The 17,444-nt window shown below is 43.9% G+C and overlaps 1 protein-coding gene across 2 annotated transcripts in view; it reads right to left on the bottom strand.

Annotated features, from left to right (window-relative positions):
- Nucleotides 1-17,444, bottom strand: part of LOC142009343 (ras-related protein Rab-10-like) — a 57,221-nt gene that overhangs the window by 34,196 nt on the left and 5,581 nt on the right. For both annotated transcript variants that reach the window (XM_074987229.1, XM_074987228.1), the window contains exons 2-3: nucleotides 2,337-2,397; nucleotides 75-213 (exon numbers count right to left, since the gene is read on the bottom strand). In XM_074987229.1, coding sequence (XP_074843330.1) covers nucleotides 75-213; nucleotides 2,337-2,397 — 200 coding nt within the window. The remainder of the gene's footprint in view (nucleotides 1-74; nucleotides 214-2,336; nucleotides 2,398-17,444) is intronic.

Genomic DNA, 17,444 nt, shown 5'->3' with positions numbered 1-17,444 from the left:
TAAGTGCAGTAACTCAGGAAATAAATATGCTAATAACCCCGAACAAAATATCACTGGCTGTTAGGTATTCTTACCTCATGTATATCTTTCATCCAACTTCTTATGCCTTGAAAACTATCTGAGTTTGTGATGTCATAAACCAGAACAAAGCCATGTGCTCCACGAAAATAACTAGTGCTAATCGTATGGAATTGTTCCTGACCAGCAGTGTCCCTGAAATACATCATAAAGGGATCGTTTGACATTGCATACAGTGAAAGGGCATGGTTATTTTTTTTCAGTGCAACTTAAGAGAATACAGCCCCAATTTTGAGCTGTACCTTTTGGCTATGTCTAGACTAGCCCCTTTTTTTTTGAAAGGGGCATGGTAATGAACAAGGTCAGAAGATGCTAACGAGGTGCTGCCATGAATATGCAGAGTCTCATTAGCAAAACAGAGGCCGTGGCAATTCAAAAGTACCACTTTTGAATCGCTTGCCACCCATGTAGACAGGGGTCTTTCAAAAGGACCCCCCAATCTTTAAAAGCCCCTTATTCCTATTTGGTTTCAGGAATAAGGGGTTTTCAAAGATTAGGGAGTCCTTTCGAAAGGCCCCCGTCTACATGGGTGGCATGCGATTCAAAAGCAGCACTTCTGAATTGCCGCGGTTGCCATTATGCTAATGAGACACTGCATATTCATAGCAGCGCCTCATTAACATCTTCCGACCTCACTCGTTACCATCCCCTTTTGAAAAGAAGGGGCTAGCGTAGACGTAGCCTTTGAGAGAAGGGGGCTGGGGTGGGAAAGAAGTACATTCCAATCTGCTTGGAAAGAGTTGGCAAATTATTTTAAGATTAAAATTTCTGAATATTCTCGAGCTTCTACTTAAATGATTTAAAGAAAGAGAAAAAACAGGTTGTCCATATTGAAGTTTTGAGCACAGTATAATTAAACTTCTGTAATCATATTTGTGAAACCCTTAGCATAAAATGTGTGCACTGAAACAAAAGGACTTGGGGAAGCTGCAGAAGGGCAGAGTTTCAGCATCAGTGTGGCTACATTAGGGTAGCTACAACAATAGCTAAAACCCTACAGGGGAGGCATTCACACCTGTCCACATCCCTATGCAAAGTAGAGCTGCTCTAAAATGACTGGACCTGGTTGAGGGAGGCTTTCCCCAGCACAAGCACTGTAGAGGATGGAAGAAATGTTGTTTTCTGAGCACCGTGGTGTAATGCCTTGCAAAGGCAGAATATTGTAGGTAGAGGTGGGAGGTGCTGGGACCATGATATGCAGTGCTGCAGAGATTACAGGCAGCATCACAGCCCATACAGCCTTCTGGGGAGGCTGATGTAACTTCAGCTTTGTCTAAACTATACAACTTTTAGCAACATAGCCATATCAATACAGCCATATTACTAAAAGTCTGGCAGGGTAAATGGTGTTTGTCGTCACTTTTTCCAACAAAATATTTCCACCCACTACAAGCGGCCTTCACATTGCAGACAGGAGAGCACTCCTGCTGACAACAACCCATTTACACTGCCAAGGCAACACTTTTATCTTTCAAAAGAGGGGAGTTTTTAAGCACCTGTACACAACAAAAGTTTTGTGGCTCAAGCAGGCATGTAGAAAAACCATTAGACAGGCCTCCAGAGTGGTCTTCATTATGACAGAGATGACAGGGCACCCCAGGATGGAGTGAATGCATAGGTATCTCAAGAGCCACAACAGGCCCCTCCTCCTATTGGGCTGTGAGTTCTGTGCTCATAACTTAGATAAGCAGCAAAGAATCTTATCCTAAAGGCAGACTAGCCATTGGAGATCTTGTGGCTGGCAACCCAAATATTGGCAAACATACACAGACTTCAAAACAAAACTGGGTTCACCACAGTTATACCCCAAAATTTCCCCTTTATTTAAAAACTAGACAGACTCACAGACAAATATATATATATAGTAGATAAAGTTACAGTGCCCAAAGAGTCATCTTGCTAGCCCTCACCCAAACCCTAAACCTGACCCTATAAACATGTTTGTAGAGTAAGGAAATAATTCCAAATCTCCTGATTTTTTCTTTAAAGTTAAACATTTTAATAAATTTGCTTATATTTAGAATATACTATAAGTTACATTTTATCTACATGCTATAATGTGAAGTATTGCTAAGAGAACTCTTTTTCATGGTTGTTAAGGTTCTATACATTATGACTTCCTCCCCTAATTCAAGTTTTAAAATGATATATTAAATAATTATGACAGTACAGGAAAACAAATCAAAGCCAGAACAGAATTACCACAGCATACAATGTAATTTAGTTGGGTTTCATTTGTAGGACAAATTATAACTTACCATATTTGAAGTTTCACTGTTGTATCATTAAATGTTATTGTTTTTACTTTAAAATCAATGCCTAAAAGAAACAAAAAAGTCTGTTACATGTCTTGAGATAACATTGATTTATTTTGGAGACTTTGTAAATAGATGTTATTCTGTGGATGTAGAAAAATAGAAACACACTAACCAAGCAAACAAAAACACCAGCCAAAAACGTAATAAACTACTAACTGTATACAAACAAAACAGAGGTAGGGGAAAAAAGAACTCCTAGAGTTCTTTTTGATATACATCAGTAATTATATTGAAATTAACTATCAAATTGGTCCAAGTTTTACATTCAGTCACTCATTGTACATTGTCAATTTGGAAAGCATAGCTATAAACCAGTATTAGCTGGCAAGTGACATGACAACTGTTTGATGGTCCATGCACAAAAACTGTTGCAGTATTGGCAATTTCTCCTAAGGGAATCAGTCTCATAACAATACTGCTACAGTTCTGAATGGAGAATTAATGACAAATGCTTATGTAGCATTTGTGTGCCCTATGCCATTCTTTAGCCTTTACTGCAACATTACTGAAAAGAAGTGTCCAATATTATATCAACAGGATTCAGAAATTAATTAACTGAATTAATTAGATACAAAGATAAATTGACATGCACTCATGTTCCAGTAAAGACCATTAAATTCTATACTACACTTCTAGCTAAACATCCATGCCTCAAAATCTCAAATGTTTTGATACTGAAATCCATTCTGGACCTAAAGGTTCCACGTCTTTCATCTGGCACCCTCAGGACCTCAGTGGTCCCGAAGGAGGGATTTTGCTGGACGAGGGGTGGTTAATGTCCCCCAGTCCCTGGCCGCCCCTGCTGGCCTGCTGCAGTTTGCTGCAGCAATGGGCTCTCCTCCCCAGCCCTGGATCTGTGCAGGGCAGCCAGGGGGTTGCTGGCTCCCAAGCCCCGGCTCCACGTGGGGCAGCCAGGGGTTGCTGGCTCCCATGCTCTGGCTCCACGTGGGGCAGCCAGCTCCCTGGCCCCGGCTCTAGCACCAGCTCCGTGTGAGGTAGCTAGGGGATGCCAGGTCCCTGTCTGTCGCTCTAGCTCCAGCTCTGCATGGGGCTGCTGGTTCCCCAGACCCAGCTCCGCAACTCCCTGTGGGAGAGCCAGGAATGTCGATTCTCCAACTCCTGCTGGGCCCCAGCACCATGGGGCACAATGCCCCAGGCTATGCCTGTGTCACTGAAGCCCTGATGGAGTGTGGCCACCCTGCCTGCACTTTTGAACAAGTGCAGCAAAGGTTAAAGAGCTCCGCCAGGGCCATATGAATACCCGGGATGTGAGGCTGTGGGTCAGGGCAGCCACAGCCTCATTCCCCTTCTATGAGGAGTTCCACCTTCTCATGGGAGGTGATGATGGCTCCCCCTGTGAGGGGATGGTTGACACCAGCAAGGTGGACCTGGCATTGCCAAGCAAGCCAGAGACAGACCTGGACTCTCAGCAGGTGCCCATCATTCAGGGGGACCCAGACACCTCAACCAAGGGCCCGCTGGTCATCATCCTGGACTCTGGCCCCTCCAGCAGGATGACCTCCAGGGCAACTGAATACCTCTTTGGGGGATCAGGTGAGTACTGCATGGGCACACACCTGGGCCAGAGTAGGCAGGAGGCCACACCATGGGTGGGTGCTGGTCAGCCACTGGGGCAGCAACCTCCCCAATGCAGAGCGCCCCAGGCCCCATGTATGCAGTGGAGGAAGGGCCACCATGTGCCCTGCCACCTCGCCACCTATGCTGGGACCCCCAGAGGTCAGCCACTTCCCAGCCCACCAGCCCAGTGGTTTGGGGCACTGAGGAGGGTTGGCACGTTCCCCCATGGCAGGACATGCCATGCAGGGCAGATGCATCCCAGGGGCAGGGGCCACTCATCATGGTAGGTGGTGGGACTGTTTCGAGACAACAGGAATGTTTCTTAGATTCAGGCAGCTATTTTGGAATACAACCATATCCCAAAATAGTGCCTGCCATGTAGACATAACCTTTGAGACCATCTATAAGTGGGGTTTGGAGATGGCACTCAGCCACTCCTTCCCCAGATCAAGAAGCCAAGCTAAAAGAGTACTAAAGAATTCAGTAGAACATGAGCCTGCTCAAGGGTGTGCCAATCTCAAGAGTCCATAGGAGTACTCAGATTACACTCTGTGGTTATATCTGAATATTTGCACCATCTACTGTGAGCAGCATGTGATGTAGGTGGAGCTTATTTTGTGCAAAAGGCCTGGAAGAGCTCCATAATATTCCCACCACCTGCCATCTGATCCCCTGCAGAGGAGGTTTATTAGAGAATGTTAGTCACACCCCTGACAATTACAGATTGCTGAATTTCAATTACTCCCTGAGAAAATACAAATAAGTCTTATTTCAAAATCCGTCCTTTCAGATTAATGTTTAATGATTCTGTCACCAAGTCTTCTGTGTTGCAAGAGCAGTGGTTCTCAAACTTTTTCTTCTGGCAACCCTTCATACAGCAGCCCTTTGAGTGCGACCCTCACTTAAATAAAATATTTTACAAATATATTTAACACCATTATAAATGCTAGAGGCAAAGCTGAGTTTGGTGTACAAGTTCACAGCTCTCGACCCCCCACATATAATAACCTTTTAATCCCTAAGGCAGTGATGGGCAACCTAAGCTAGTTAGTGGGCCAGATGAGTGGCTTTCCTTCATTCCAGTGGACTCCATGATTGTTGTAACCAAGACAGTCTCCTGGGATAGGGCAGTTTTGCTAACTGTGCTTAAGTACCTAGAATTTGCAGGATTTGATGACTGAGCCATAGCAGTGCTTACATTGGATTCAGAGGGAGTGCACCTTACTTCATGTGCCTTTGCTTTATGTGGGTGTCACTTTAGTAATAGTGATAGAGGGAAAAAAACCCATGTGGATGGAAACCAGCAAGTCTGGCAACCCTGCCATGGTAAACAGTAAACAAAATGTCCAATACCATTATTCTTCTGCTTCTGTGCATTACATAAAATCTAAATGTTCCAAGGCAATTTCTCAGAAAAATCAACAATTTGATGTTAGAATCGTCACTTTGATTCCTATATAAATATGATTGCCAAACACCTCTATCAAAAGTACAATAAAATGGCAAAATTCCAGAAAATCTCCTTTCTCTTAACTTCCAGATCCATCTTACAGCAGACTTCAGGAATAAGCATTCAGGTGCAGGATTCTATTTCGTATTATGAGCCAGCGTGGAGAGCAGTTTGAATGGAAAGAGTTACATCATGCTGTAGGCTGTGCTCTTTGGCTGTTGAAAATTCTCACAGAAGTGTAATGGAAGAGACAGATGAAATAATAAAACTAATTAAGGCTGTCAATTTTACATGAAGTGTTTTAGTAAAGGTGGCTGGAAATATAATTTAATTCAAACATGTTTATAAATTCATGTCAGGTGACCCAGAATTTTAAAGTGTAAGAAAAATATTCATTCTTGCATTCCAAAGAACCACTTCTAGATTTTGGTTTTATTATTTGCTTAGCTTTCTACAGTAGATGTTACAGTCCTTGAGCAGGATGTGATATGTCGTGGAGGTCTGAAAGGTCAAATTCAAAATGTTGATTTGGGAATACTTTAAAAAGTTACAGTCCAGCTACATAATTCCAAATAGGCAATTCCACCCCTTCAGGAAAACAGTTCTGACTTGACATAAATTTTAATAATAAATTGTCAAGAGTATTTTAAATATAAAAAAGGAACTAGAGACTGCTGAATCAGACCAAATTTTAATCTAAATTAAAATAAGCCATATTGACTTCTTAAGTCAACTTAAATGTATTGACCTAAAGGGTCAATGAACGTTAGTGAAAAACAGAAGTCAATATGTACTGCATGCATGAATTGTTCATGTCTTTATATGAAACTTCAGCCAAACATAGAAAATTGAAAAGACAAGAAAGAAAAATGAAAAATCTAGTGCCAAAGACAGCTAACAGATTTCAGATGGTTTTAGACCAATGTATTACATAACGTAAACAAAACCAACATTGATCATCAGCCCAGGGAGAAAAGTTATGTGAATGCAACAGCTTGCATTTTCTTCTTTGGGTTCTTTGTACAAAGCCAAATATGTTATATAAACCAAACCAACTTCTAAATGCGATTTTCAAATGATTACAGCCATAGGGTATATATGATTCATTCATTCTCCTCCTTTCGTATAATCTTGATTCTGGGAAAACTAACATAATTAAGTATATAATAACTACAACAACATTAAAACTCAGCAGCTTTAAAATAATCAGTTTCACAGGAGCTCAGCCAGCCAACCACTCACAGTACCCCCTTTGGTATACCCTCAGTCCTATGCAAAAACTCAATTAGATGTCTTTTGCCACTTGTCCAGAAGGTCACTAAATTCAGACTATTTCAGGTCAAGACACAAAGCAAGTTTCAGAGTCTTAGAATCTTCACAGGGAACATCCTGCCAGCTGCCCCTGCTTTCTTATTAAGTGCCTGAACACCCCTATTGACCATAACTGTGGCAATATGGCATGCCCAGAGAAGCAATCACTCAGGTAGGTAGGTACAAGGATATTTTCATAGAATCATATTTTAGGGCTTTGTAGGCCATGGCTAGAGACCAATGGGCAGACAGTGTCCCATTCAAAAGCAACCAACTGCACTCTTCACAGGGTTTAGTATCCAAATGGTTTTAGTGTAGTCTCCTGAATCACATTGCAATAATGACAATCCTTAGGTAACAATCTGCATGGGCAAGAAAATATTGTGACTTTCTAGCCAAAAGGTAACAGAGTTATTGCTGTAATATGACTGTCAAACAGCAGCTGGGAGTCAAAAGTCACCCCTAAGTTGCAACACTTGTTGCAGATACATTCCTTCAATCAAAACAGGTAGGTGGGTTTGATATTACCTTTGCCAGCTCCTCCAGAGGATTTCCCATGTCTTATCCAGCACCTTTCTCTCATCCATGCCCTCATTTCAACTGGACTTTGGCTGAACTGCACTGTCCAGATCAGACTAGACAGACCTGCAGTTAATTTAACAGCATGCTGACAACCCTGCACCCTAAACCTCCTTAAGCAACACTAACTGACCCATAGATGAACAAGGATGATGACAGAATGACCTCACATTTGAGAGCTCTATGAGAGGAGAAGCAATAACCAACAACTATTCACTAAGAACCCTCTGAAAGAAAAGAACAAAGCCACTGGAGAGCACCCTGTCCATCCTGTCAGATTACTTAAATGAGTCACCAGCACACCATGATCAATAACACCAGCATGTACACCTCATCATCATCTTCTGCCAGGAGATCTCTGACTGTGACAAAGTCAGGTTATATCCAGATTGACATGGGCCGAGGAAGTTAGTGACATCTAGATAGATAATGTAAGAGTTGTCTCATTATCATCTTCTCCACACTCTTACCCAAGACAGCAAGATGTGATATTGGTTAATAACTGGCAAGACTCTAAGCATCAAGCAATGTCTTCTTGAACAAAGGTTGCATTATTGCTTCCTTCAAAGCAATAGACAGCCTGCAGTCTCTCAGAGAGGTGCTGATTATCTCCACAAGCAATGGACTCAACACTTCACTAGTGGCCTTCACCAGCCAAGAACACAGATTTGAAAGCACAGGCGGTGGGATAAACGGGTCTTAAATTCAGTATCTTAAAAAGCATCACTGACAAACTCTAGCTGAAAAGATGAGGCCCTTACTCCCTGAAGATCTCGTACTGCTGCCAGGTTGCACCTCCTTCATCCAGCATCCTTGAGAAGTGACTGGTGCCAGATGAGGGAATTTGCAGGATGAAGGGAAGTCTGCTGCCCACTCATCTTCCCCCAGCCACCTCCAGCCCTGAGGCTCCCTTATATCCTGCCGGACCTTGGCCCTTGCTGGGCTGACACCGACCCAGACACCCCCATCTGCCAGCTGCGGAGGCTGGTTCCAGCCACATGCTGGACATGGCCCAGACCCCGGACATGGCCCTGGCCACATGGGCACCGGCTCCGCCCTGACTGGGCTGTCAGCATAGCCCAGATCCTACAGAGGCCAGCTCCAGTGCCGGACTCTGCCCCAACCCTGCAGGTGCCAGCCCTAGCCCAGAGGCAGGCTCTAAACCAGCCAGGCTGCTGCCACAGCCCCCACCTTGTAGATGGTTGATGTAGCCCCAGCCAGGCTGTCTGCATGGTCTCAGCCCCGTGTGTTCCAAGTGCAGCCTTGGCCCCACTCTGCTGGCTCTGGACAGCTGTACCCTCTGTCCAGGGATGCAAGCCCAGCTGGGCTCCCCTGCCCAAGGTGACTGCACTCCCCTTACTAACCTCCCAACCCGGATCCCTTGTCCAGTAACATTTGTGGTTCTGCCTGACGATGGATGTTGCCGGATGAGAGAATTCTGGTTTCAGAAGGTTTAACTTGTACTGATTAATCTTGTCTTTAAAATAACACACAATTTCTTCACAAGACAAGGGGAATCAGATCAGCTACCAAGTCAAGACAATGGCTTAATTACCTAAAACAAACGTTATCTGAGACTTTGCAGCCTTAGAGTTAATTTAAAAAAGGACAAGGATCTTGTATTTATGAATATGTTTCCACTGAGTTGATTAGCAACAAATTCATTTGTAGGTAAGTCTGAAAGTTATCAGCTATAATGGGCAAAGGGAACCTCAAAAGTGTTCAGCAGGATTTAAACTCTAATTCCTGAAATGGCCTGCTGCTGCTGTTGTTGCTAAGAGGACGGGAGAAGGAAGCGGAGCAGCATAAGCCTCATGAAACAGAATAATAAAATGGTTAGGTTAGGACTTTAGAGACCTGGGTTTCAAGTCTCTACTCTGCTACATCCTTCCTGTGTGATCTTGAGCTAATCACTCAGTCCTTCTGTACCGTCTGTAAAATTGGGATTATAGCAGAGAAGACAGTGAGCCCTTTAGATGCTAACAGAATCAGGTCCACGGAAACAGAGATAAACCTGTGCTCACACATAAGAACAGCCATACTGGGTCAGACCAGAGGTCTATTTAGCCCCATTATCCTGCCTTCTGATAATGACCAATGCTAGAGGGAGTGAACAAAGCAGGTAATCATCAAAGAGCTCCCTCTCCTGTCATCCCTTTCCAGTCACTAACAAACAGGGGCTAGGGACACCATTCCTACCCATCCTAGCTAACAGCCACCGAGGGACTTAACCTCCATGAATTTACCTAGCTCTTTTTTGAATCTTGTTAAATTCCTGGTTTTCACAACCTTCTCTGGTAAGGAGTTCCACAGGCCTACCATGTGCTGTATGAAGACTTTGGTTAGTTTTAAACCTGGTACCTATTAATTTCATATGATGACTCCTAGTTCTTATATTATGGGAACAAATAGATAACTTTTCCTCACTCACTTTTTCCATAGGGTGGCCAAATATGGGACATGGGGGAATGACATCATCTCAGCCAAAATGGAATGGATGGTCACCCTTACGCTGGAGTCAGGCGGTGGCTGCCCTGTGTGGGCTGCCACCCTGCTGGGATGAGGGAGTGTTTCCTGGCTGTCGGGGGGACAGCTGTGGCTCTCAGCTGCCCCATGACTTGGGGTGCCAAGATCAGGGCTGCCGTCCCACAAGAGAAGCTCCCAGCTACCCCAGCTGGGGGAAGCTGGGCAACAGCCATGGCACTGGTCTTGCTCCTGGCTCCCGCCAGATGGAGGAAGCAGGGTGGCAGACGTACCATCGTGCAGGTCTGCCTCCTGGCTCCCCCAGCCACAAGGAGCCAAAATTGGGTGCAAGAGCCACCTGTGCTAGGGTAAAGGTGAAATATGGGGCAATTAGCCCCTTTAGCAAAATAAATCAGGACACCTTCCTGGTGCCCAAAATACGGGAGTGTCCCACCCAAAACTGGATGGATGGTCACCCTATTTTTTCCACACCAGTCATGATTTTATAGCCCTCTATCATATTCTCTCCTTTCTCACCTCTATTCTAGGCTGAAAAGTCACAGTATTTTTAATCTTTCTTCATATGGTACCCATTCCAAATCCCTAATCATAGCATGGCTAGCAGGTATAAGAAGCAAGGGAATTACTTGCTCTGAGTTTTAGTGTCCAAATCTTCCTATACTTATTCTGACTATTTCTGTAGGCACCCACAGCAAGCTGTTATATCCCGGTGAGTGTTCTCTGGATAAGGATCTAGTAGCTTAAAAGCAAAAAGCCTTTCCATTTGCCAGACCTACTAGCTTAACACCGAACCTGTGAAAGTGCCAGTAAGTGGTAATGAAGCCATTTTAAAGAGGTATGTGCCAACCCATAGGTATACATTGTCAGTTTCTGAATTTACTGACAAAACCAGCTGTGAATTACTGTAGTATGTCTGCAGGACCTTAGTTTAAAATATGATTTAAATATTTCATTAGTATGTTACTGAGATTATAAAATCATATTTCTAAAAATACTTGTGTAGATTTTTAGATGCACAATCCAAATATTTATCTTTAGCATTATAGGCTTGGCTCTTCAGACATACAGGTTATTTTAAATAAAATTCTTCAGAAGATCGCCAATATGTAAAATACACAATTTTAATTACTGTAGTACAAAAGGCTTGCTTCCAAAGTCATCCTGTCTATCCCTGCTGTAACCTCTCTTCCTCCACCTGCCTGTTGAAGAGAGCTCTTAAAGGGACAACACTCTTTTCCTCCAGATATCTGAACAAATGAGTTTCCCTTTATTTCTGACTCTTCAATTAATTAGTTTTAAGAGACATCAAAATCAGTATCCTAGTAAGATATAAAATCCTTTGTTATACCTAAAATACTTGGAAACATTTTTAACATACAGATAGTGGTGACATTTCATAAACATGTATTATCAAAATCACACAAAATAAATTAGTTTTCCTTTTTTCCTAAAAGAAATGCACTTTTTATGAACACACTAAATAGCTCCAATTGATTAACTTAAAATAATGCCTTTGTGCAATGTATTAAATATGTAGTAAACTGGAATGATTACCTTATGAAGTAATATAAAATGTATAAAATTAAAATATAAAATTAACTTAGATATACTGATCAAGAAAATGTAAAACAGAGAAGAGCTGCATCATGTATTCCATAATATTTAATGTTGTTTTGACTTGCCCTTACTACAAAATTTCTTTAATAAATCTCTGGCAAACATCAGAGAAGGAAACAGAGAGGCATCAAACACCAAAGGGCTCTGAGCCCACGGTTACTGATGATGATGATGAAACTTCAGAGAATATCAAAAAGCCTGTAACTGACATTTTTTAATGCCAAATTTAATGCTTTTAATTAGGTACCTTCTGCATGTCCAGTCTTCACAATCTGGCATGCAGTGGAAAAACATGCTCCATTTTCTTTAGAAATAAATTTTAGAAGAGTGGGGTTTATACTACATTTCCCAGGTATTTGACTGGAAGGAGGTGATATGGGAAGGGGAGGGAAGAGAAGAGGGAAGCAGTGGGAGAGGGCTGGCCAAACTGGGGCCAGAGCAGGGGTGAAGTTTTTTTAAGAGCACGAGAGACAAACACCTGACAGGGATGGTCTAGATCAGGGGTGCACAAAGCACAGGGTAGGCCCCATTGGGGGGCGGGGGGGTATGTAATTACATAAGTGAGGGACACAGCAAAATTGGCTACTGGGTCTCAAGCTCATCCATCTCACCAAAAATGTTGAAATATGTGACTTTTTATGTAGGTGTATTCACATTTATATACTGATTAATACAGTTTTTACATTCAATATATATTTTTTTCATATGAACAGAACTGAAATTTCCATTGGTTTGGATTGCATTAGACAGGCTGGGGGACCCCTGCTAATTGCAGGGATGAAAAGTGGGGCCTGATATAAGAAATTTGTTCACCTCAGTCTAGTTTATGAGTGGGGACCAGCCCACAGTCCAGAGTCTGCAGGCAGCTTCCCCTGGATCTGGCCTCTGAGGCTCCCCTCTCCAGCTAGCGGTCTGCAGTGGGGTGAGGGGAGGCTGTGGAGTCAAGTCTCACAGGCCAGAGCCAGGAAACAGCTGCAGGCTATGCATGCTGCCACCACTCTCCCTCCTTCTCCCGCAGCTGGGGGAACAGCAACGCAGCACTGACTGGAGGCTTTCCCTCACTGCTCTGATTGGCCAGAATTCCAGCCAAACAGAGTAGCGAAGGGTGGTACCTGGAAGCAGTGGGGGAACTGCACCAGCTAAGTGCCCTCACATTGCCCAGACCCCACATCCCCACACTGCTTCTGCACCCCCTCCTGCCCGGACAACCACCCTTACCCCACCCCGTAACCTCCTCCCACCAAGAACCGCACCCCGCTGCTGCACCCTACTCCCTCCCAGACCCACCACCCTCAGCTCCTCCTCACTCCTTAGCCATGTCCCCTCCCCCTGTTTCTGCTGGCAGCCACCGGATCCTGGAGCTGCATCCCACAGTTCAACCTCAGCTCTCCTAGGACCTGGCCCAGCTCCCCATGCAGCCCTGGGACCCAGTGACTCTGTCACTGGCACCACTGGGTGGTGAGCGGCTGGGAACGCTGTGGGCACTATCTGGCCTTAGAAGCTGGGGAGGACAGCAGGAAGACCCAGAGACCTAGAGCGCCTCCAGGGGGAGAGCCGCGAGTCGGCAAGTAAGATCTAGGTTCAGTGGGCAGGTTGGGGCAGGGCATGCATCTGGAGAAGCTCGTCACTGAGCCGGCTTAATCCTGGGGATCATGGGGGGGGCTTGAGGATGAGAAGGGTTAAGCCTGGGACTGGGGGGGGCAGATTTGGGGGCTGGGGCAGGTAAATCCTGAGGAAGGGGTGTGGGTTTGTGGGCCCAGGGGGGTAGACCCTGGGAATGGGTGGGGAAGTGTGTGAAGGGATGATGTATAAATATTGCTCTTTCTTGCTTAAGAGCCTATCCCCTATTCCTTGTCCTCATTTGCTCTCCAATTCAGGGATGAAAGTAACTTAAACTTTCTAACTGGTAGAAATCATTGTGTGTGCTGTTCTCAAAACAGGGGTTACAAAAAGTAGGGTCTGAGGTTATTCATTAAGGACTGTCTCATATTCACATGCATTGCGGCTCTTTAAGTCCTGGTTTTGTAATTGAATTTGAAAAAAATGGCTCTTCTTGCTATTTTGGGGGCAGACCTCTATCCCAGACCCTAGACCTACTCCCTAGCAGCACCCACTGCACATTTAACCCTCAACCCCTTCATCACCAGGCCTCCAGAAAGTTAATCCAGACAAGGGGAAGCCCTTTACTTTGCTCCTTCCTTCTCTTGACCACAAGCCTGGAGTTTGAGATGTCTCAGTCAGAGAACACATAAGTAAGGGTGTTTTTTTACTTTTTGCTTCTCACTTTTATAGGCTCCCGACTGACTTTTCTTTGGGTCAGTGATCCCTGACCCAAAAAAGGTTCCACAACCCTGGTCTAGATGGTGCTTGTCCTCCCATGAGTCCAGGGGACTGGACTCAATGATATTTCAAGACTCCTTCCAGTTCTAGTACTCTATGATCCTGTTATTTTACAGGCAGAGCCACAGACTGGGGATCTTGTCTATCCAAAAAGAAGCTTCACCCACTGCTCATGACTTATAGGAACTGGTCTGCACCATATGGTTTAGAAGGGCTGGTGTAGGGGAACAAGCAGTTCTGTAGCACCTTAAAGACTAACTGAGTTGGTCAGGGTAAATGATCTTAGATAGCTTGCTGGTATTTGGGCAAGCTGAGTCAAGACTTGGCAGAGATGGAGGCCAATTTAATTTGGACCCAAATAGCTCTGAAACAGCATGGAGACATGGTTGTACATTCATGTTGCTTATTAAATATACTGTCTCTCTTATTCATAACAAGTAGCATCTCACTACGTGAGTAATCTCATGTCTTATTAAATAATGAATCTTAAATTAGATTATGGCTGGAGAAAGGTACTCCTCAAAATAAGTCAGACTGTGTCTATACTGTGAGCTAAAATAGACTTTATTAAAACTGATTTTTTTAATGCTGGGTTTTATAAATTCAAACTTGAGCACCCTTACCTTCCTACATGCTCCCCACATATTCCACTTACTTCTGCCACACACAAGTTGTCAAACATCGACTGTTGCAGCAGTGTATTGTGGGAGGCTATCCCACAGTTTCCTGAGCCCCATAGTGCTCTGGGTATTTTCACCAGTGCAGTGTGGAAAAAAAAAGCCCCACAAGTGGCTGTGGGTATCTGATGGCATCTTCCTATATTTCATTTCCCTCATTCCTCTGTCACATTAAGCAAATGTTCCTTTTTCCAGACAGAATTTTGCTTATCTAAGTGATTTGCTTTTTACAAGGGAGGGAAGGGGTTGCAAAGCAGTTAGAGTATTTGTCTGCTGAACCCAGTGCTGTGAGTTCAGTCCCTGACTGGGCCATCTAGAGATATGGGACAAATAGATTTAAACAAAAATCTGACCAGGATGGTGAGAGATCCTGCTGTGAGTGCAGGGAGCTGGACTCAATGGACAAAGTATGAAGAAAGCAGATACAAAGGGTTAGAAAAAAGATTTCTAGCTTTCCAACTGACAGGTTTTCAAAACAGGATGCAAACACACTGGAGCACATGTGGAAGTGGAGGAACTGAGGACAGGCATTCATGCAGCTATACTACATCTTTGCAATCTGACTTGAATGGGGCAGGAGGGGTAGCTCATAGCTTTTCTGCTCTATGGGCAACCTGGAGAATGAACTGTGACTTAGAGCAGATCTAAACAACAGCTGTGTAAGACTAAGCCTTGGATCTGGATTTAGACCTCCTGGCAAAGAAGATGCACAGAACAAGAATCTTCTTTTAAAGGCCAGTACACGGGGCATTACACGGAAGATGCGAATGGCTCATGAAAACAGTTATAGTTCCTTCAGTCGCTGCAAGCCTTACTTGGCTAACTCTGGTAGCTGTAGAACTAATACGTTGACTTCACTGGCCTCTGCATCAAGCCCATACAGAGGTATTGCTCTGTCACATTTATTTCTTGATGCTCCATAATCTAGCAATGTATGTCAAAGTACACACGGGCATTACACTAAATGTCTGCCCTCTCAACTTTTGATGGTACTTCCTATCCACCCAGGGAGATGTCCTGCCAGTCGGCTGCAAGGCTCCCCAAATAGCTGCCAGCCCCCGAGTATCTTATCCACTGAGGGGGACTTCCCCCAGACACCTTCAGGACCCTTACCACATGCAAGATGCTTGGCAGCATGTTCAGCACGTCCTTTTACTGGTTCGGGGTCAAGCCCCGTGATACAGCTGGGGGCAGAACATTTCCAGACTGCGTGGCGCCTCTTGGGGAGGGAAGGGACGGGATGTGGGGGGCAGGACAAAATGTAAATGGCTGAAAAGAAGTTTCTCAGCCTCTCATACAAGCACCACCTCCAACCACGGCTTACAGGGGCAGCAGCTGGTGGCAGGCAGTGCAGAGAAAAAGACAGCTAGCAGAGGTAAACACAGAACCATAAACCCCACAGCCATGCTAATAGCAAACAAAGAAGTACGTTTTTCAGCCTCTCATACAAGCATGACCCTACAGCCACAGGCTTCCAGGTGCCAAATTGAAATGGTCTTCCTGTTGCCTAATTTCTGAGCACCTAAGAGCAGTGGAGATGGAACAGGCAGAGTGGAGAACTGTGGGGCATACACGTGACATCTCTAGAGGCTAATGAATTTGATTTAAAGACATGGAGCTTCCACACTAGCTTTCATTCAGAATTTTAGACTTGACATGAATGCTACACCTGTCAGGTTCTAACAATATTGTGATATCAATATTATATCAATTTTGGTGCTCCATAAATTGAGCTAGTGGTATTTAGAGTGAAGACAGGTACTTGCGACAATCGAGCTAAATGTGTCAGATTTGACTTTAGCTTGTATTGTAGACACAGCCTCAGAACGAATCTGGCACTGCTCAAAAAATTGAAAAAACCCTAGAAACATGGGCTACATCTACACGAGGCCTTTACTGCAATGAGCGAGTTGGGAAGATGCTAATGAGGCACCTCCGTGAATATGCAGCGCCTTATTAGCATAATGGCAGTCACACACAATTCAAAAGTGCCGCTTTTGAATTGCGTGCTGCCTGTGTAGACAGGGGCCTTTCGAAAGGAACCCCAGACTTCAAAAGCCCCTTATTCCTAAAACCAAATAGGAAGATGGGGCCTTTGAAGTCCAGGGGGTCCTTTCAAAAGGACCCTGTCTACACATGTGGCGCACAATTCGAAAGCGACACTTCTGAATTGCACATGGCTGCCACTATGCTAATGAGGCACTGCATATTCATGGTAGCATCTCATTTGCATCTTCCCAACTCGCGCATTACCATGCCCCTTCCAAAAGGAAGGGACTAGTGTAGACACGGCCATATAGATCACTGTTCATATTATCTGTACTTACAGTCAATTCGAGTATATAGACCATATTTACTTACATTACTATACATGTCAATAAATTAAACCTATACTCTTCTTTTCTAAATGAATGTCAGAGAGGCCATGCAGACTTCCACAGTTGGTTCATTTACCTAAAATATGGCATAAAACAATTTGCAAAATTAAAGAAAAATGAAACTGCTATCTGAAAAGCTATTTCAATTTTAGGTTTCTGTAATCTATCACAACAAAACAGAGACAAAACAGTTTTACAGACATACATTCAATAACTGTGTCTCTTTAAACCGAAATTTAAAATATGCCTGTTCCCTCACTTCCCCACAAAAGGTGGAACTTGGATTTCTGTTTAAAGGACACATTGAATTGTTTGCTTCTTCCCTTTCCCCCAAAAGTGGAACTTGAATACATCCTTTGAACAGAAATTCAAAATGAAACTGTTCCTTGCCTTCTGTTTTTTCCCTTCCCCAAATAAGTGGAAGCTTCACCTTTTTAGAACCAAGATTGGCACAAATATTTTCCCACATAATAATATGTGGCACTGTCAAGAAGATAATAGCTAGATAACTTATTTCACACCTATAATACATAAAACAAATAAAGGACTGTACAGAAGCTTCATTTTCACTTGTACACAAGATTTATTTTCGTTCATAGGCTTTCCCTATGGCTTTCTGTCCTGTGCCATTGTT

The sequence above is a fragment of the Carettochelys insculpta genome, chromosome 2, assembly GCF_033958435.1.
Source record: "Carettochelys insculpta isolate YL-2023 chromosome 2, ASM3395843v1, whole genome shotgun sequence".
NCBI classification, from domain to species: Eukaryota; Metazoa; Chordata; order Testudines; family Carettochelyidae; genus Carettochelys; species Carettochelys insculpta.
This window is presented reverse-complemented; position numbering and strand designations above follow the sequence as displayed.